Raw genomic sequence first — 21,224 nt, 5'->3', positions numbered from 1 at the left:
AATGTATACTTACATTGTAGGCCTTTTTTTACCATGTTTGAACAATGGGACTATTCCATGTACTGGGGATTTCTTTTCTTTTACTTTTTTGTTTTGTTTTTATAAAGCATTTTATTGCTTTAAATTACTTAACATCTAAACTAACATAAACATTGCTTACAAGCTTTCAAAAAAATTTCAATTGTCATTGCATGCAGTGTTTTACTTTTTATTTTGTTGGTGATATTTATATGTAAAACAACATAAATAAAAAATGAATATTCAAAAATGTGATGTCAGATCTTGATCCTAGCAGACCTTAAAATTTCATGATTTCACTAGTCAAGTCACCTTTATTTATATAGCGCTTTTAACAATACAGATTGTCAAAGCAACTGAACAGCATTAGTTAGGAAAACAGTGTGTCAATAATGCAAAATGACAATAGTAAACACTAATTTTTCAGTTAAAGACAGTTCATCATTGAATTCAGTGATGTCAACATCCAGCTCAGTTCAGTTTAAATAGTATCTTTGCAATCATTTGCAATCAAGTCAGCGATATCGCTAGACATGAAGTGTCCCCAACTAAGCAAGCCAGAGGCGACAGCGGCAAGGAACCAAAACTCCATCGGTGACAGAATGGAGAAAAAACCTTGGGAGAAACCAGGCTCAGTCGGGGGGCCAGTTCTCCTCTGACCAGACGAACCAGCAGTTCAATTCCAGGCTACAGCAATGTCACATTGTGCAGAGGACTCATCTGGTTCCTGTGGTCTTGTCCCGGTGGCAAGATTTATTGATAGAGCATTTTTGTCTTGATTTCCATGAAAACTATTTAAACATCCTTACATCAGTGTCACTGCCTTACATCAAAGCTACAGGCAGTCAGATGTATGTAAAAAAATGTAAATGTTAAAACATTTTCAACAGTATTTTTAAATAATATTTAATTAAATAAAAAAAAGTAATTTAAAAATGCCAATGAGTTTGCATTTTTCTTTCTTGCTTTAAGCCTTCATTTTACAACATTTAGTCCAGTTTAAACATCCTTATTAGTTGAGAAGTAAAGGTACAGATAGTCATAATTGTTTAAAAACATTAAAATGTTAAATATTTTATATTTTATTAAAATAAAAAGTAAATAGAAAATGACAATGGTTACATTTTTTTCCTGTTGTAAGCCCATTTAAGAACATTTAGCCAGATTAGTTAAAAAATATATTAAAATATTACATATAAAATATTTTTTTATATAAATTAAATATCAGTAAACAAATAAAAATCCCAATGAGGTTGTATTTTTTTTCTTGTTTTAATCATTGTTTAACAACACTTAGTCAGATTTATGTTTACAAATATATATATATATATATAGTATATAGATTACTGCAAAGATTATAAAGATATATTCTGAAAAAGCAACTCTCGAAGACCGGAGGCGGCGGAGGGGGAGAGGTCGTCGCCCGGGGCCTGGCTCGCGTCTTCCGTGGGGGGTGCACCCAGGGTCCGTGGTGTCCCGGCGCCGGAGTGAAGGACATCTGGGAAGATCGCGTCCTGGGTGCACCGGGCCTGTGCAGAGAAACACACGGAGTAGAGGTGGTGGGAGTGTTAGCAGCTGCACTTACCTCGGACTTGTGAGCGTCAGCCTGGGATGTTTCCAGCGCGGCTCTCCGCTCTCTCAGCTGGGTCTGCTTCTCCACCAGGTCACGGATCTGCTTCTCCACGGCCTCCAGCTCGAGCTGCACCGAATGCAGCTCGAACGTGTCCTCACCTGCACTCAAAGGTAGACACACATCCGCCATAAAAGCAACAGTGAATAGTGTATTAGTAATGTAAGCGAGATTAGCAGCAACCACGCTGGCGATGCTAGCGGGCTATATGCTAATAGCGGACTCGGGAAGTCAAAAATAGAACTAGTGATAACAAGGTGCTCTGATTGTTTTTGTTGTAGAATACGATAGGGGATATATTCACACGTTATAGAAACGAGAATGATGGTGTATAAAATTTATTTTAAGATAAAAAATTAGACGACAAAGAATTAACTTGAAGGAGCTCAAACTCAAAACACATGGCAGCAACAAACAGGAAGCACTACACCAGAAGCTAATTATATTGGGCATGTATTATACCCTGCATGAGGGTAACTGTTATGAGATTGCCCTTAAATCAGCTTATTTAAGGTTTCATTAACCTATGTCCAATAAAATATATTACACTTGTCACAATGCAGTTTCTCAGAAATTGCTGGAATTTGATCAAATTCAGCTGAACAATAATCAGCTCAGAATGGCTAAACGAGCTTTCAGAACTTTAACCTGAAAGAGATAGCTCACCCAAAAATGTAAATTCTATCATTATTCACTCACCCTCATGTTGTTCCAAACCTATATGACTTTTGTTCTTATGTGGAACACAGAAGAAGATATTTTGATGAAGAATGTTGATAACCAAAACCGTTTTAGTGCCCATTGACTTCCATCGTGACATTTTCTAAAATATTTTTTATGATCCGCATGAGAAAGGACATGAGGTTGAATAAAAAATTATGACAAAACTTCCCTTTAAGCCCTCACGTGTCTGTGTTAATACCACAGAGAAATAAGGCAACAGACTAAGTCACACATTCGAAGACCGGAGGCGGCGGAGGGGGAGAGGTCGTCGCCCGGGGCCTGGCTCGCGTCTTGTAGACACAGTAAAGGGAAGTTTAGTTCTTATTCAAATGTTCCGACATGGTTAATTACCTCCAGTGAAAGACCGATTACGACAAGACGAGAAGAATCATAAAGCCGCTATAAAGATCACTGAGGAATTGAAGATGGTGCCTCTGTTCTCGCTCTTCATACTGTTTCTGAAGACTTCATGTGTATGTTCTTGGCTTGCTGATAAATGCCTTTTCTACAGTGATGTGGAAGAGTTTCCTGTTGCCACAACCTGTGCTGGAAAAACAAACATTGCTGAGTGCCATCATGTCACTAACATTAAAGAAGACCTGCGTGGACTTCCATCAAACTTACTTAACCTCTGCATTCAAATGGAACGAGACTTTCATGGTGCCTTGGCTCCAGACTCATTCTCACGCTTTGCTTCTTTGGAATACCTCGAAATTGTTGGATGTTTATCAGAGATCCCTCCAGAGGCTTTTAATTAATTGACCAATGTAACTTCATTAACATTGTCTTTCTTGTCTACAGAAATCTGTTGCGAGGTAGCTCTTGATTTCAGTCGCCTTTCCTCACTTAACCATTTGTCTCTTTCACAGTATAGTTTATCATCATTGGCACCAAATGTTTTTGAAATGATTCCTCAGTTGCAAGAATTAAAGATACTCAATGTATGTTTGAAGGATATATCTGAGGTCGTTTGTCGACTGGCAAAAGCAAAATCACTGAAGCTGTTTAAGTTAGAGGAATATGAGCTAAATAGACTTCACTACCCAAACTGCTCGGTGTTCAACATCTCTGACGGTTACATATCTACTGAGTTCGATATTGAAGACGTACATTTTTATCTAGGAATAGTAGAGCATGTAGACGAGGGAGCTTTAGAAGTTTTGGGAAATCTTTTTATCTTGTGCTTTGTTTCAAACACTGATTTCCTCAGAGATCTTTCTGTATTTGGAGTGCATAAAATTCATACTTTGAGAGTCAGAATGGATGTACTTAACGTTGATGACTTGTGTACTGCAGCAAAGTTATATTCAGTTGAGTCTTTAGAAGTTCGTTATGAGACTATTAACTTGCCACAAACTCCTACTAATATCTCACATGGCTGTGAATATATTAAGGGAATTGTGCTCAAAGGTAACATATATGTGTATAAGATTGTAAATGTCTTAGATGTATATTCAGTCTTTCAGATTTTCAGAAATATCACTATTGTTAACATAATTAAGCATGTGCTCAGACCAAATGATTTCCTATCTCTTTGTTCCTCATTTCCACAGACAGTCAAAAGTCTTTCTGTTATGATACTAAGCACAAATAACATAGATAAGATAATTTCCCACCAGTTTTTGTGTTTTGCAGTTCTTGAAATGCTGGACTTATCCATCAGTAACATTTCTAACAGAAGATTTTGCTTTCATTGGATTACACACGTTAAAAGAGCTAAACCTCTGTAGCAATAAGTTATCTTACATTTATCAACACGCATTCAGTGGTTTATATTAACTTATGGTCTTAGATCTCCAAGGAAATCCTATAATTCATATTGAACCGGAATCATTTGGCCATCTGATTAACCTTAGTGCATTTCTGCTGGGAGATCTGAACTTCCCACCTGATGTGCCACTGATCACACTGCATTTTTCTGATATATTTGGAATTATTCCATATAATTTAAGTAACGTTTTCATTAGTTCAGGCTTGAGACCAATGCAGCTTGTGATCAGGAACAATGCTACACTGGGTCAGGGTCTAAATTTCCACATTAAAGGTAAATATGTGACCGTTGAGGGCTGCAACAGTTCACTCTTGACATCTGTAGTCACCCTTAAGATAAATGCAGCATATATGAACTGTGGAAATGAATTTATTGGGAAATATGTTCGATCGGTCGTCAATCTGGAATTTGAGTCAATGTTCTCAGACAATATCGGAGACTTGGCTGTAATCAATCAGCTTGTTCATTTAAAAACCCTACATCTGGAAAACATTGAATTGACGAAGCAGCCAAACCTGGCCACAATGTTTCACAATCTGACAAAACTCCAGATGCTGATTCTGACAAACTGCAGAATGTTCTTTCTGGATGGAAGTCTGACCAAAGACTTAAAAGCATTGACAGGTCTAGTTCTTATGCCAAAAGATAACATCAATGTTCTTCAAAACTTGGTGGAACATCTCACTAGTTTGAAGTACCTCCATCTTCTGGGCTTGGGTCTGTACTGCAAGTGTGATAATGCGTGGCTGGTCTCATGGGCGAAGGCCAACAGGAAGGTGCAGGTTGCCATGTTCAGGCCCACCATGAAAGAACTGCAGTGCTTGACTGACAATGGAATCGACCACCTTAACTTTGTTGATTATTCCAAAACCTGCTCACTTGATATTGAATTTGTTTTCTTCACCTCCACCTCTGCCTTTTTGTGTATTTTTATTATTGTGATACTGTCATATAAGTTTGCAGGCCAATATATTGCGCCATTCTATCACATCGCCAGTGGATGGTTACGAGAGGCTTTGCATGTGAACAGTAAACACCAGTACCGCTATGATGTTTTTGTGTCTTACAGCGGTAAGGATGAGCACTGGGTCATGGAGGAACTTCTTCCAAACTTAGAGCAGCGGGGCCCTCCGTTTTTGCGTCTCTGCCTGCATAGTCGGGACTTTCAATTGGGACAAGACATTGTGGAAAACATCACGGACAGCATCTATGCAAGTCGCCGGACTCTTTGTCTCATCAGTCGCAACTACCTCGGTAGCAACTGGTGTTCTTTGGAGATGCAGCTGGCCACCTACCGGCTCCAAGTAGAACACAGGGACATTCTTATCCTGGTCTTCATAGAAATGATTCCGTGTCGCTTGCTATCCTCCCATCATAGATTGGCCCGCCTGGTAAAAACTAGAACCTATCTAGACTGGCCACGGGAGTCTGAGATGCATGAGGCATTCTGGGACAGGTTGTGGTGTAAACTGAGCTCTAATAAAACCAACTAAACTTCATTTCTGTAATCAATCGGCAAACTTAAAGTTGCATTTAAAATGATTGTTTCTATTTTTGTATTTAACTACATTTTTAAAACATTAATTTTAAATACATATACATTTAATAACCATTTTGTAATGTATTTACTTTTTATAATATGCTTTAATAAACCTGGTGTAACATCAAATATGACTCACTGTGCAAACATGGTAATATTTGCCTTTTGCAGTTAATAATTTCACATCTTTAAACATTTAGTGCAATTTAAACAGACATAAACTGATGTTTGGATTAACTACTGAAAACTCCCTTTTCTAAATAATCTCCACCACAGACTATTTCTGCATGTGCTGATCAGATCTGTACATTAGGTATTTTGGTACATGTTTATGCAAATTAGTTTCAGTTCATGTTTTAAGATGTGTTTCCTGGAACACCTTCCTTACCGGGGTGGGCTAAAATGGCGTGTGAATGTATCATTTATATAGAGTACATTTGAAATTAATATGTTTTTATTTCCTTAGGAATTGTTGAATTCCATCCATGAATCAAATAATATTATAAGAACCATTTAGGGCAGGGATCACAAAACTCAGTCGTGGAGGAAAATTCCAGGCAGGTGTGTTGAGGCAAGTTGGAGCTAAACTCTGCAGGCCCTCCAGGACCGAGTTTGGTGACCCCTGATTTAGGTGAAGAAAAAAAAAAACACTGCTCAGAGTTCACACACTTCTTTTTGACTACAGGTTTATTCTCTCCGTTTATTTCTGTGGATTGTCACATTCCATTCAGCACAGGTCACTGGGAAACATGTCATTTTTCAATCCAAAATTAAACATTATTTCTGTACAAAATTAAAATTGTGCAGAAAAAAAGTCACAGTGTATATAGTAGATTATTTAATTTAACTCAAACTTTTTGATGTGGTCCGTTTTTGTGCCCAAATTGTCCAAAAAAAAAAAAAACCCACAATGAACCCCTTAAAATCCAAAGGATGCAAAAATATCATCAATATCATCATTTAGCACATTTGGTTTCTGCAAGGCAGTCTGTGAGTCAATTTTTACCTCAGCTCCAGGTACCTTTTTGTTTCCTGACAAATTCCTTGAGGATTGTTGCTGTGGCCTGCAGGTCCCGTGTTTCAATGAAAAAGTATTTAACTGGTCTAGAACACATCCTGGAACATGTAGATCTGCATCTGGCAGTTCTGTAGCGTGCCATGAAGATTCCATGGTGCCATCGAATTCTCCAAAGTGCAGTGAAGGAACTGGAATGTTTCAAAGTCTTTTGAAACATCAATGCCTTTTGAACCCTTTGACTTATACTTCTTTAATCTCTTCTTCACCCCGAATTTGAAAATATATATAATATGATTAGATATGATATACACACCTGCTTAAATAACAATTTGTTTTTAAGAATGTCTCATGAATGAAACACAGATTTCAATTAGAGTATTTTTATGTACCTGACACCTTCAGCTTCCAGACATTCCATTCTCAGACACTTCAGGTGTAAGAAGGCCAGATGCGTATGCTCTTGATGAAACTTACAGCTTTTGCACCAGTGCATCATTTCCTTTAGACGGGCAGCCATATTTCTGAAAGAAGACACCTTCTTTAGTGACTTCAAGAACTTCATCTTTTGAATGACTGCAGCTTTGCTTGAGCTGTCCGATTTCATCTGTGGCTCCAGAGACATCTTTGGGAAGAATGTATCAAAATAAAGCAGTGACTGCATTTCTATGAAAATGTCAGCATGTTATTTTTCTCAAAAATTTACTTGATCTGTTTGGAAGCCCATTTCCGCCACATAAGAAAAAAAAAATCACGCTTTGGTAAATCATAATTATGAAATGAAAATTCAAAATTATTACTTTTTTTACTGAAAGCAGTAATTATGACATACTAAATCAGTGGTTCTTAATCCTGGTCCTGGGGACCCGACCCACAGCTCTGCACATTTTGTCAAATGTGACACTCCCTTATTTAACACACCTGATTCATATCATCAGCTCGTTAGGAGAGAACTCCATGAACTGAACTGAGCGTGTCAGATAATGCTGGGTACAAACCACAAGATAATCGGGCTGATTTTGGGACGATTTCTCCCCTTTCCGACAGTCCTAGGTAATGTCCCGATTATCTTGGTGGTTCTAAAGATTATCTTATCAGATTTTCCTGTGGTGTGAGGTGTGTTAAGAGTGACTGAATCTGCTCGGAAGAACGTCGGAGGCGCCCCGATCGCGAATCAGAAATCCTGATGTGTGGGGGGAACATCGCGGCACACCACACACTATAGGAGCAAAACGGTTAAATCTAGGATTTTTTTGTCCTCATGTTTGTGGTCTCTCACATTTTAAAGATCTTATAAGATTTTAAAAATCTTTTAGTGTGTACCCAGCATAAGGGAGATGTACAAAATGTGCAGAGCGGGGGGTCCAGGAATAAGACCCAGGACCCATTATTAAGAACCACTGTACCAAGTCATAATTATAACATACCAAGTCGAAATTATGACATAGTAAGTCTTTTTTTATATCTCATAATATAAACTCGGTATGTCATAATTTCAACATTTTGTCATGATTTTGACCTTTTTTTTAATCTCATAATTATGAAGTTTTATGTCATAATTTCACATTTAAAAGTCATAATTAAGCATGATTTTTTTTTTTTTTTTTTACGTGGACTAAATGGGCTTCCATAGATCTGTCATATAAATGTGAGTGGCAAAAACAGAAATGTTAACATCTCAGGACTAGTCAGTAACTACGTTTACATGGACATCAGTAATCTAATTATTTACCTTATTCTAAATAAGCCAATATTATGATTATGGTGTTTACATGAGTTGCTTTTAGAATATTCCTTTCATGTTCCCGTTTTACATGTTATAGTACATAGTTCGATTAATGGCACACGTCATTATGTCCCCACGTGACGCCATCCGACGTCCCCTCTGGAATTTCACGCATAAACATATAGTTCATCTTTGTGATGATGCCATGTACAGTTTTGGTCAATTTTATGAAAGCTACAAGTGCAGTTAATTATTTGTACGTGCATACAGATGGCGGTGTTGAAGCTCTTTTATTTGCCGTCAAACGTTCTGTTTACTTCGAATATGACTTTAGCCGGATTAAGGTAATCAAAAATCTCTGTTTACATGGTTGATTCTTAATCAGAGTATTGTCTTAATCGTGTTAAAATCGGATTATTGTTGTCCATGTAAACGTACTCAGTGACACAATACAAATCAAGATCAATTACCTGTTTGGTGGTTTTACAAGATTGTTGAAGCACAACCTTCATGTCCAGTCCATAGGATGAGACATCTGGAGAATTACAACGAGTAAATATGATTACATAACATCTATGTATAATGCATGCATATGAAAGCAAAGTAGTATAAATTATATAAAACATACAATTACAAAAAAACATGTAAGAAAGACATAATAATAAAACAAATAACCTGTCAAATAACCTGGTCGTTGCAGTAAACCTGCTGCCCCCAGGTCCAGACTAGAACCTTCATCATGACTGGCAGCTAATATTGGCACCGTCTCTCACTCCTCTTCTCCATTATTCTCTTCATGTCCTCTATCCCCAAACAACCTGGAAAGGAGAGAAAAGTTGGACTTTCGTGTCCCTTTTTCGGCCCTTAAAGGGTCTTTGGTGCCTTCTTCCAACAGTAGATCTGGGTGTGCGAGGCACAGGAAGTCTTTCAGGTCCCCAGGCAGGGTGAAGTCAGTCAGGTAAGCCATGGGCTGGGACTGAGACACCTTCTGGATGAGTTCAGTGGTTCTATTCTGTGGCTCACAGAATACCTCTGAAGAAGACCCTAGCAAAATAAAAAATAAAAATCTGTTATCCCATGATTTCAGAATTACATTTTCTGTACATTTTTAATTGTTAGAAAGCGATATTTATAAACCAGACAGGAAATTTTCAATATATTAAGTATATTATCTGAAACAATTCTTAACATTTTGTTTTTTCATTTCATTATAAACACAATTGCTTAATGGGGACATTCCATAGACATATTGTTTTATATACAGCTAGTTATAAATACTATAATGTAACCCTAGCAGTGCATTCATTAAATTTTGGCAAAATATTCTGGGTAAAAAAGGTCCATTGTCTAATTGTCAATAGTGTAACATTGTAGCCATATCACAGAAGTAACTTTCAAACCAATCAGCTTTCTGTTGAGTCAAACCTCTACATTGCGAGTAAATCTTCACTCTGGGCGACTAAATGATGTCTAATATTAGCCAATGGCTAATAAATTCTCAGATTTTACTCGCCAGTGTGTGAGTTAGAGGCTAAGTATAAGTTTAGCACAGATATATTTTCACTCGCCGAACACACTGACTGAGCGCTTCAGAGTTTCACTCTCCGTCAAGCTAAGCGATCATCTGTGCTATTTTTCAGTTCATCTCAATGGATGAGCAGCGCACCTGTATTTGACACCGTAAACTCTAGTGTGAAGGCGCTCGCCGTTGCTTTGTCTCACACACACACGCAGAGAGAGAGAGAGAATTGACGCGCTACATGTAAACGATAATCTATGTTGTATTTTCCGGTCAAAATAACAGCGCTCCTTTGGAGTTCTTTCTCCTGTAGTGGGCGGGACTAATGCGCAACTCTCCGTCAAGCGATCTGTGCTATTTTTCAGTTCATCTCAATGGATGCGCAGCGCACCTGTATTTAACGTATCGTAAACTCTAGTGTGAAGGCGCACACCTTGCCGTCACTTTGTCTCACACACACGCAGAGAGAGAGAGAGAATTGACGCGCTACATGTAAACGATAATCTTTGTTGTATTTTCCGGTCAAAATAACAGCGCTCCTTTGGAGTTCTTTCTCCTGTAGTGGGCGGGACTAATGCGCAAACGGCAATCTCATTGGCTGACGCTCACTTATTATCGTCCCTGTTTTGATTTCAGCAAATCAGTTCGAGCGGACACACACAACCTTATTAATATTAATGAATCCAGCAGCTCATTAATCCTTAGTGCGTTTTATATTGTTCTTAGTCTGGCGAGTAAACAAAAAAATTTACTAGCCAATGGCGATTCAATTGCCAAGGTGTCTGTAGAGGGTTGTGAATGTCACATATTTTAATAACCAATTTGAATCCATTGAGAAATTTGTGTGGTGAAATCTTTCACCCTTGTGCAAAAATACTGATCATGTGGATTTTTTTTTTTTTAAACAAATGAGGACATCCCCATAACTTAATTAATTATGGTTAAGAAGGTACAAAAAATATGATGTTATGTTATATTGAATAAGGCAAAATTATTCCAAATTTCAACCATCAAGGTTGCAGAGAAATATGAAATGCTGCTCCATCCCTGCAGTTTCCCCAAATTAGCATCTTCAGGAAATAACTTAATGGAAATCCAGCAGTGACATGGTATATCATACTGGTACACAAACTCACCAGAGACGACTGAGCATGCTGTTAATCACCACATTCAGCACAATCAGGTGCTGTCGTGTCAGTCTAACTGGGGTGTGAAGGATCACAGCCATGGACTGTTCTTCTATCATAAGCCTTTTTAAACCAATGTAAATGGTTGTGAATCATTTTGGATTAATTGTAGAGGTTTGATAGAAGTGGCTGGAAGACCTGCCAAGAGAGCATTGCAATAGTCCAGCCTGGATAGAACAAGAGCTTGAACAAGGAGTTGTGTTGCATGTTCTGAAAGAAAGGGCCTGATCTACCTAATGTTGTATAAAGCAAATATGCAGGACCAGGCAGTAAAAAAAGTAAAAGTAAAGTGTAAAGTGTGTAGTAAATATATGGGTTATCAGAACATACCAGTTGAGTCAGTAAATGGGATCCTACTCGAAGAAACAGCACCTGGAAACGGAATATTAATTTTATTCCATGGTTCCTGCGCCATATTTACAGCTGACTTCCTCCAGTACTGATTCTTCTGTTCTGCCACACACTGTGAGTCCATGGTTTGCATCCTTGACCCAATGAACAGCAGAAGTGCTTTTCATAACATGCATAATACTTTGTAGAAGATTCTGAAAAGCAAGACAAGGATACGCTTTGTATTACATTATTAATGTAATATAAATATGAAAGAACCTGATAGTTTCGGTGTAATTAATAATCAAATTGACTTTTTATATTAGACCTTTACCAAAAACAAACAAAAAAAGTGTTTCTGTAATTAAACTTAATTTCTCAAAATATCTTCTTTTGTGTTCCACAGAAGAAAGAAATACAGTCATACAGGTTTGGAATGACATGAGTACGAGTAAATGATGACAAAATTCTCATATGTTTAACTATCCCTTTAAAGGTTCAACAGGAGGAACGTCATGGATGACTACTTAATTTAAAGCCCAAACTAATCAAAAACTTGCCATATGTGTTCACCTGTTCACACATGTTATCTGCAGTGCCAGAAACAAACAGCACACACCAGACGTTTGGGACAGTGCAAGCAGGCCATGGCTCCGCTCAACATATGTTTGTGGTTTTCCTGGTAAATTCAGTGGGAATGACAAACACAGAACACCTTGGACTGCATCCTTCTGCCTGTCACAGATACGTTTACACACAGCAACAGCTGAACGAGCACCCATAGAGCGTCCTGGAAACAAATATACATAGAGAGAGAGAGAGAGAGAGTATTTTTTTCTTTTTTAAGAATTTAGAAAAATTATTCTTGGAAAAAGTATTGATTATTACTGCCTCAAAAAGGGAAATAATAATAATATAACAACAGAAGGAAATCAGACAATTCGATATTTTTCACTAGGAATATTATAAAAAACATTAGTAGTGAATATAGTTTATAATATTTACCTATTTTTATCAACATATTTTTAGAGTTGCTTCTGCAAAAAAAAATTATAATAAAAAAAGCATCTGCAAATGTTTCAGTTCCTCCTTCAAAAAAAGACTTCTTTTGCACATTCAAATAAGACAGCGTGTGAGAGAGAGAGAGAGAGAGAGAGAGAGCGAGAGAGGCCTACCTCCCAAGAAAAGGCTGTTTGGTGCATATTTCCAATGGGTCTTTAAAGGGGTCATATGATGCGATTTCAATTTTTCCTAATGGAGGCAAATCTGAATGCCAGTTTGCAGTTAGTGGTGGGGGATTTCTCTCCACTGGATTCACAGCCAACACCCAAACATGAATACATGTTTTATTTATTAAGGATGACGACAACAATCAACGGCACAAAACATGCCTAAACAGCGAGAGAGAGAGAGAGAGAGAGAGAGACTGCCTGAATGACTGAGCGCGTCCTCCATCAGGTTAAGTCATATTCATGAAAAAAATTTGTTTGCAATGTCCTAAGAGTAATGTTGTCGTAATATCCTAATATCTTTTCAATGTTTAGGGGTAACGTCAGTGCTATAAAGTGAAGCATCAGCTTCAGCTTCAGCTTTTCCCCCTGTTGTTTATCCCAGCGTTTACCTCTCACGTCACTAGCTCCACCTTGAGCACGGATAAATTATTTATAATAAACACTACAGTATTCCATTAAAACATAAGAATTTTCAATTTTGATTTCATGGTGACTTTAAGTAATCCTGGTGGATGGAAAATTGCAAGGATTATGTATTTATTATTGTAAATACTATTATTAATTTATTATAGTAATAATAATAATAATAATAAATGTTATATTTTTATACTTTGTTTTATTGCAAGGAATATGTATTTAATATTAAAATATTATTAATTTCGACTACTACTAATACATTTCATAATATATTTTTTTCTAGTTGTTTTATTATTAAAAAACCGAATACATGAATAAAATGCAGTTACAATATAAACATTTTATGTGTATGGTGGTGCTTATAATAATGAAAAATAAGTGCTTACTACAACGGCGCTTTAAGCTCGGACTCTGTACAGAAAGTTGACCACCCTGCAGGTGAATCGCAGGGCGAGAGCGCGCACAAGGCTCTCCAGCTATTTGATGTGCAGGTCTCCCCCCGCGCTGACGTCAGCAGGGACCGTGAACACACTGTCCAGCTCTTTCTGCTCGAACGGGATTCTCACATTCACCTGCGATATTCATATAAATAAAAAGCTCTCAAACCGTGTTAAAAACGAAGTTCATTAGACAATGCAACAAAATCGTTTTGTAACCAAATTATTTTCCACTCCATTTACAAAAAGTGTTAAGTTGGATATAATGTTTATAATATATAATTCATATAAACCAGACCAACAAGAGTATAGAAATACAAAGATTTAATACAAAAAGAGAAACATTTAGTTAAGACATTGCAGTCACAAGACACTTAATGCACAAAGTATGTGGTCTCAGAAACCTCTTTTTCTGAAAATCCAACTAAATGTAATGGCTGCTGTTACATAATGAAATAGGTGGTCTCTTACAGCTCATCTCTGACCTATACAAAAACAAAACAAACAATTAGAAATGATCCAGAGTAAATGCACTGCGGACTAAAAGAATTCATATAAACATTTTATCAGAGTAATCTGTTGATCAATCCATGTCATAAAAAGTGTATTGCCCTCATAAACCCAGTTTGTGTGCTTTATGAAATGATAATAAATCCATTATATACTTAATTAAAAGTATTGGTACAATTTTATACCATATGGTGGTAAATTGTTCACTGTTGTTTCTTAACAATAAATGTTTTATTATGCTGAAAATTCAAAGCTGAACAGTAATTTTTAACAATATGAATAGTATAAAACGTATAAATGGAAATCTTTGTATGGACAAAAAAGTGCTTAATCTGTATGAAGCTATGAAGGATATTTTATTTTGATGGAATCTAGAAATGTTGTGCTATTATTATACACTGATGACTATTATTATACACTGAGTATGGTCAGTACAATATCTATTATTGTGTAAAATAGGTTAAATTAATACAAATTAATACACACATTTTTGTGATTTTGTTTAATACCAAGAACACAGACCTTTTTTCTTGCACAATAACAAGGGAAAAGTTCGTCCTTTGGCTGTTCCACCAGCTCCATACAATCTCGAACCTTGGCCTCAGTGACCTGCAGTTCAGCGTACTTCTAAAAACAAAAAAACACAGAGCTGGATGAGTGTAGAAATTCTATTTAGTGTACAAAATTTTACTGTCAAAACTAAACAAAAAGATATTACAAGGTATATTACCGATATTTCACAATGCAAGTTCAGCTACATAATTTTACCATTTGTAATCTTTCTATTCAATCACACACCCTCTTACTTTCTTTGTCCTGGTGAAGCACTTTTATGTAGATTTTTTATTTATTTTATTTATTCACACTAAACAAGCATCTTTATCAGCAGTACGAATCACATAAAATTCAAATAGAAATACAAAGATTTAATACAAAAAGAGAAACATTTAGTTAAGACATTGCAGTCACAAGACACTTAATGCACAAAGTATGTGGTCTCAGAAACCTCTTTTTCTGAAAATCCAACTAAATGTAATGGCTGCTGTTACATAATGAAATAGGTGGTCTCTTACAGCTCATCTCTGACCTATACAAAAACAAAACAAACAATTAGAAATGATCCAGAGTAAATGCACTGCGGACTAAAAGAATTCATATAAACATTTTATCAGAGTAATCTGTTGATCAATCCATGTCATAAAAAGTGTATTGCCCTCATAAACCCAGTTTGTGTGCTTTATGAAATGATAATAAATCCATTATATACTTAATTAAAAGTATTGGTACAATTTTATACCATATGGTGGTAAATTGTTCACTGTTGTTTCTTAACAATAAATGTTTTATTATGCTGAAAATTCAAAGCTGAACAGTAATTTTTAACAATATGAATAGTATAAAACGTATAAATGGAAATCTTTGTATGGACAAAAAAGTGCTTAATCTGTATGAAGCTATGAAGGATATTTTATTTTGATGGAATCTAGAAATGTTGTGCTATTATTATACACTGATGACTATTATTATACACTGAGTATGGTCAGTACAATATCTATTATTGTGTAAAATAGGTTAAATTAATACAAATTAATACACACATTTTTGTGATTTTGTTTAATACCAAGAACACAGACCTTTTTTCTTGCACAATAACAAGGGAAAAGTTCGTCCTTTGGCTGTTCCACCAGCTCCATACAATCTCGAACCTTGGCCTCAGTGACCTGCAGTTCAGCGTACTTCTAAAAACAAAAAAACACAGAGCTGGATGAGTGTAGAAATTCTATTTAGTGTACAAAATTTTACTGTCAAAACTAAACAAAAAGATATTACAAGGTATATTACCGATATTTCACAATGCAAGTTCAGCTACATAATTTTACCATTTGTAATCTTTCTATTCAATCACACACCCTCTTACTTTCTTTGTCCTGGTGAAGCACTTTTATGTAGATTTTTTATTTATTTTATTTATTCACACTAAACAAGCATCTTTATCAGCAGTACGAATCACATAAAATTCAAGTAGCCGCTGTGGTCTTGACCTCCAACACTTCCACACCTCAAACGCACACGGGTTTATTGCTGAGAAGTGCTTTGAGGCCAGAACATGTGTTTAAAGATTAATGTTTCCAGTCGATGGTTATGGAAAACCATAAAGGGTTCATGAACTCAGGGGTACTTGCGCTCAGTGACTACTGTGAGCACACAGGAAACTTGGGACCATCTAAAAAAAGAATATATTTAGTGGGGTGAATGCCTCTATGATATGGAGTTTACAGTGTGTTAAAAAGATGATAAAAAGAAAAATATGTGTAACAAAAATCAAAAAAAGAGTATGTGTGTATCTACACATAAAAAGTGTATGTGTGTATATACACTTTATTTTTTGTAAAAACCCTAACCCTAACAATAAAAATGTTAAATAGTATGTAAATACCCAGAGCAGACCTAGAAAGAGTCTTACAGAAACACAAGTCTTTATTATATGATAAAGGGAAGTGCTTCTAGTCATACTACCATCTTATCAACACAGACAGTAAAATAACCACTATGTGTGTGCCATGCAGTTGGCAAGATGTGCGCTAACCCTTGTGATTTGTGTCCTTGAGAACAACACATAAAACTTGAATGAAGATGGAAGATCAAGACAAGAAATATATACACACTGATAAATTCATAAAATCAAAAAATGTGAATAGAGAAAATGATAAAGAGAAAAAACAGTGTTACAAAGGAAAAACAAACAACCAAAAGCCTGTAGGGTCAGCGAAACAGTGACTGACGGTGTAGTCACTGCCACAATAGACACACAAGAGCACTGAACCGAAGAAAAAAACAATATTACCTGAAAGAGTTTGAAGTAGTAACAGAATATACTGTCACCCATCAGATGAGTTCGTGCAAACCGCTGACCTGCCAGGGCGATCCTTTTTGCCTTTAAACAGAAGAGAAAAACAGAAAGGTGGCAGGATTGTTTGTGCAGTTAGCTGCTGCAGTCACGCTTTAAACAGTGCAATCTGCACAACAACTGCACACATGAGTCTAAAAAAGAATTGAGCATTTTCTATTTTTGTACTTTGTTAATAGATTAAAATGAATATAAATTACACCATACACTTCTCCCAGGACTCTGTGATCAAATTTAACCAATTCCCGCATGATTTGTGATTGCAATTGTGATTCTCCCAAAATACATAAATGTAAAAATAATGCATTATATATTATATTAATTATTTTATATAATACATATCATATTTTATTTAATGGTTATTAGTTTTCTCACTAATAATCAGTGTAATCAGCCAATTCAGTACTTTTGGGATATGCTAATCATCCATCCATTATATTATATAAAATACAGTGGGTATAGAAAATAATCATCCCCTTTAAAATAATCACATGTTGTTGCTTTACAGCCTGAAATGAAGACGGACACAGTTTTTGCTTTATCCAGCTGTATTTATCCAGTGGTTGAAGGAGAAAAAAAGTTAATGTCCCCATTGAAAATCTGTGGAATGACTTGAAGACTGCAGTCCACTAACGGACACCATCAAATTGAACTGAACTTGAGCAGTTCTGCAAAGAAGAATGGGCAAATATTGCAAAGTGTAGATGTGCAAAGTTAGTAGAGACAGAGACATATCACACAGACTAAAGGCTGTAATTAAAGCAAAAGGTGGTTCAACAAAATACTGACATGAGGGGGTAATCCTTTTTCCAACTCAGTGATTCAGTTTTTTTTTTTTTTTATATGCTGGTATTATATCTTTCACTTGGGTGTTATAAGATGCACTGAGTAAATACTAAATACAGCTGGATAAAACAAAACACACCGTCTTCATTTCAGGCTGCAAAGCAACAAAATGTGATTATTTTAAAGGGGGCTGATTCTATTCTATACCCACTGTACATCACACAGAAGATTAATTAAACTAATTATTGAAAATGTGTGTCTTATATTGTATCTGCTATATATATAAAATCCAAATAATATAGAACTGAAAAAAGAAAAAAAAAAAAGATTTAAATAAAAAAAAAAGTCTGTGCTCCCAAACATTTTAATATGCAATATTTTGTGTTCACATGAGAATGAATGGAGATAATGTACCTCCTCATCATGGTCTCTAGCCCACTGGATCTTCCCTAGTAGGTCACTGAGGTCAGCTTTGAAGGGGATGTAGTGCACCCATGGCTGGAGCTGCTTGTAAAAGTGCTCATAATAGATGGAGTCATGTTTGAACACCACACTGTCTCCTGCAAGCAGGTAAGGCAGCCTGTAGGCTGCTACTGTCCCATCCACATTTATCTGGTACTTATACTGTTCAAAGACACAAATACAAGTCACCTCAGGTAAAAATAACACTACATAAAACACTGAAAATATGTGAATTAATTGAATTGAGGATCTATGCTGTGTGTACTGAAGTTCTGTGAAATCAATGCACCTTGAAGAAGTCGAAAAAGGACACGTGTTTGACGAGGGGCCCATATAGGCTCTCATCGTGCTTGAAAAAAAAGAAGTTGGTTAGGGTGGCATCAAGCATGTCAGGGTTCGCCCGCGCCAGTTTAACCAGCTCAAGACGCTCTTTCCCGCTGTCTCGCCCTCTCCAGAATGCTTTGCTGATCTTCTGCTCCCACGCTGGACCTGTGTGTCCCTGAACAGACATCATGTCCAGACTCACTCTGCCACACAACAAATGATCAAAGGACAAAACATATTTTAATCAGTCAGAAGAGGAAAATAATCAGAAATGGAATTTCATGTTGTTATGAACTAAAATATAATGATCCATGTTTTTTCCTCTACAAATCACTGAACTTTTATATGCATCCCCTCAGATTTCTGTCACAAAAATTATGTAAATGTTAGCACAGATATTGCATCTCGTTTTCATGGACAGACATTTTAAGTATTATCACTCACTCATACTCAACATCAATTATATCATATGAAAAAAAAATCTTTTAGCATTTTGCTACAATAAAAACAGTTTTAAAATTAAGTTCTGTTTATTTCCTAATTTAAATCAGATTTTAAATCATAGAGTTCCCTAAAAATTCATAAAAAGTTTTTTGTTCCATAAAAATATGTTATCTGCATCTCCAAGAGTCACAAGAGTTTCTTTACCTGCCCATAGTCTCCAATACAGATTCAGTGACGTCATATGTCGGCATGACAATGTCTTGTGTATCATTGGACCCACACCATGAAAAGATCGGGCTGGGCTTCTCAGAGGCCTGTCTTTTCTCCAGGGGCCAGTCCTCCAAATTAACAAAAAACTCAATGTCTGGAAGCTTGACCTGGTCACACGCAACAACATAAATGGACTGTTAATTTTTCAGTAATGAAATTACACTAATCAGTCATTCAACATAACACAAAACACATAACACATTATTCAAAATATATTTCAAAACTTTGGGGTCATTAAAACTTTTTAATGTGTTTGAAATTATGCTAATGTATTTCTCTTTAAAGGCTGAATTTATTTGATCAAAAATACAGTAAAACAGTCATATTGTGTAATATTATTACAATTTAAAATAAATGTTTTCTATTTTACTGTATTTTAAAATTTAATTTATTCCTGTGAAGGCGAAGCTGAATTTTCAGCTCCAGTCTTCAGTGTCACATGATACTTCAGAAATCATTCTAATATGCTGATTTGGAGCACAAGAAACATTTCTATTAATATAAATGCTGAAAACAGCTGTGTTGCTTAATATTTTTTGTGGAAACGGTGATACATTTTTTCAGAACTCCTTGGTGAAAGAAAGTTTAAAAGAACAGCTTTTTTTAAACAAATTTTCGTAACATTTTTAATGTCTTTTCTGTGACTTTTGATCAATTGAATACATCCTTAATGAATAGAAGTAATAATGTTTCTTTTCCATTGGTTAAACTACTTTGGGACATTGCCACAAACCTATCAGTAATACTATTGTAAGGACTAAAATTAGCGCTGTAACATTCCTTAAATTCTCCTTTTTTGATGTCCAGGCCTCCAACCGTTCTATGTTAGAGTGCCATCTAATGGCTATGAAGGTAAATGACTGAGCACATACTTAAGAAGATGTTTAATAACATTATTATTACTTAATATAACTTGTATGCATAAAAGCACTCGTTTTTATTTATAAAAAAAACATTTGCACTATCTGTATATTGGGGTAATACTCACTTTACGTGTAAGCGACAGAAGGAAGGCATCCATGAAGATTTTTGTTTTTATATAAACCTACACAAACAAAGAATAGAAATGCATGTTATAATGTTTCAATCTTTGGTATCTAACTGCTTCTTTATGTAGTTATAGGCTATAGCAGCAGAAAGCAACGGAAGGCAGATAGAGTGAGGTACAGATATAAAGATAAAACACTTTTACCCAATCAATGGTCCATCATTCATTTTAAACATATGACAAAAGTACTTATTTCTTTAATTATAGGTGCAGTAGGAGATCTTGGAAAATGCTAACCTTAGCCTGATAGCACTGAAAGCGAACGTCCCACCTCCCTGCAATCGCCGTCCAAAGCCACGCCCCCTGAACGCATATACGCTCACAGACCAGAATACCAGAGACAACATTAGTACAATAGGCTACATCAGCGGTTCCCAATTCCAGTCGCCCACCCCCCTGCACATTTCATATGTATCTCTTATCACGTGCGACGTTTGTTCTATTCGACCATAAGCGCCCTGCGAAGTGGACATCACCGGATATTCCGCCATCCAGTTCGAAGCGAGCGTATATGTTCCATACAAACTGCATTAAAAGGTGCGAGACGTAAATTTAAATAGTATTTATTTACAGAGGTATATTATGTCACACTTCACACTTCTCTAGTAAGTTTCGTCTGTGTGTGAAGGCGCTGCGCAGCGCAAATCCGTGAATGAATGTTCCGTAGTGAAGTAAACTTCAACGGATTTCCCCTGCTCAGGGAGTAGGGAGCAATGAACACTGTGTAGGGATCATATCGTAGCTCACTTCAGCTGGTTATCTGAATCGGGTGTGTTAACTAAGCGAGACCACTGGGCTACATCATGTGTCATTCACCGGTAAGAAAACTTTAAAAGTACTACAATACCAGAAAGGAAGATCGGGTTGTTGATGTTTGTCTGCCATTCTCGCTCTGTCTGCACAGCATGCGTGAACACGCTGAAGACG

The 21,224-nt window shown here is 36.3% G+C and overlaps 1 protein-coding gene and 3 pseudogenes across 1 annotated transcript in view; 1 reads left to right on the top strand and 3 right to left on the bottom strand.

Annotated features, from left to right (window-relative positions):
* Positions 1–2,796: 2,796 nt before the first annotated feature.
* Positions 2,797–5,635, top strand: LOC107675344 (toll-like receptor 4; annotated as a pseudogene).
* Positions 5,636–6,370: 735 nt separating this feature from the next.
* Positions 6,371–11,170, bottom strand: LOC107675328 (protein nepro homolog; annotated as a pseudogene).
* An 802-nt stretch (positions 11,171–11,972) lies between these two features.
* LOC107675327 (testis-expressed sequence 30 protein-like) lies at positions 11,973–13,735 on the bottom strand (annotated as a pseudogene).
* A 1,308-nt stretch (positions 13,736–15,043) lies between these two features.
* The window catches only part of LOC107675345 (KDEL motif-containing protein 1-like), a 9,289-nt gene continuing 3,108 nt past the window's right edge, over positions 15,044–21,224 (bottom strand). The window contains exons 4-10 of the mRNA XM_016469638.1: positions 20,238–20,294; positions 19,184–19,356; positions 18,501–18,738; positions 18,164–18,373; positions 16,901–16,990; positions 15,690–15,794; positions 15,044–15,142 (exon numbers count right to left, since the gene is read on the bottom strand). Of these exons, the coding sequence (XP_016325124.1) occupies positions 15,125–15,142; positions 15,690–15,794; positions 16,901–16,990; positions 18,164–18,373; positions 18,501–18,738; positions 19,184–19,356; positions 20,238–20,294 (891 nt within the window). The 3' untranslated portion in view covers positions 15,044–15,124. The remainder of the gene's footprint in view (positions 15,143–15,689; positions 15,795–16,900; positions 16,991–18,163; positions 18,374–18,500; positions 18,739–19,183; positions 19,357–20,237; positions 20,295–21,224) is intronic.

This window comes from Sinocyclocheilus anshuiensis, unplaced genomic scaffold, assembly GCF_001515605.1.
Source record: "Sinocyclocheilus anshuiensis isolate Anshui unplaced genomic scaffold, SAMN03320099.WGS_v1.1 scaffold656, whole genome shotgun sequence".
In the NCBI taxonomy this organism is placed as follows: Eukaryota; Metazoa; Chordata; class Actinopteri; order Cypriniformes; family Cyprinidae; genus Sinocyclocheilus; species Sinocyclocheilus anshuiensis.
The sequence above is the reverse complement of the archived record's forward strand: the minus strand, read 5'-3'. Positions and strand labels throughout refer to the sequence as shown.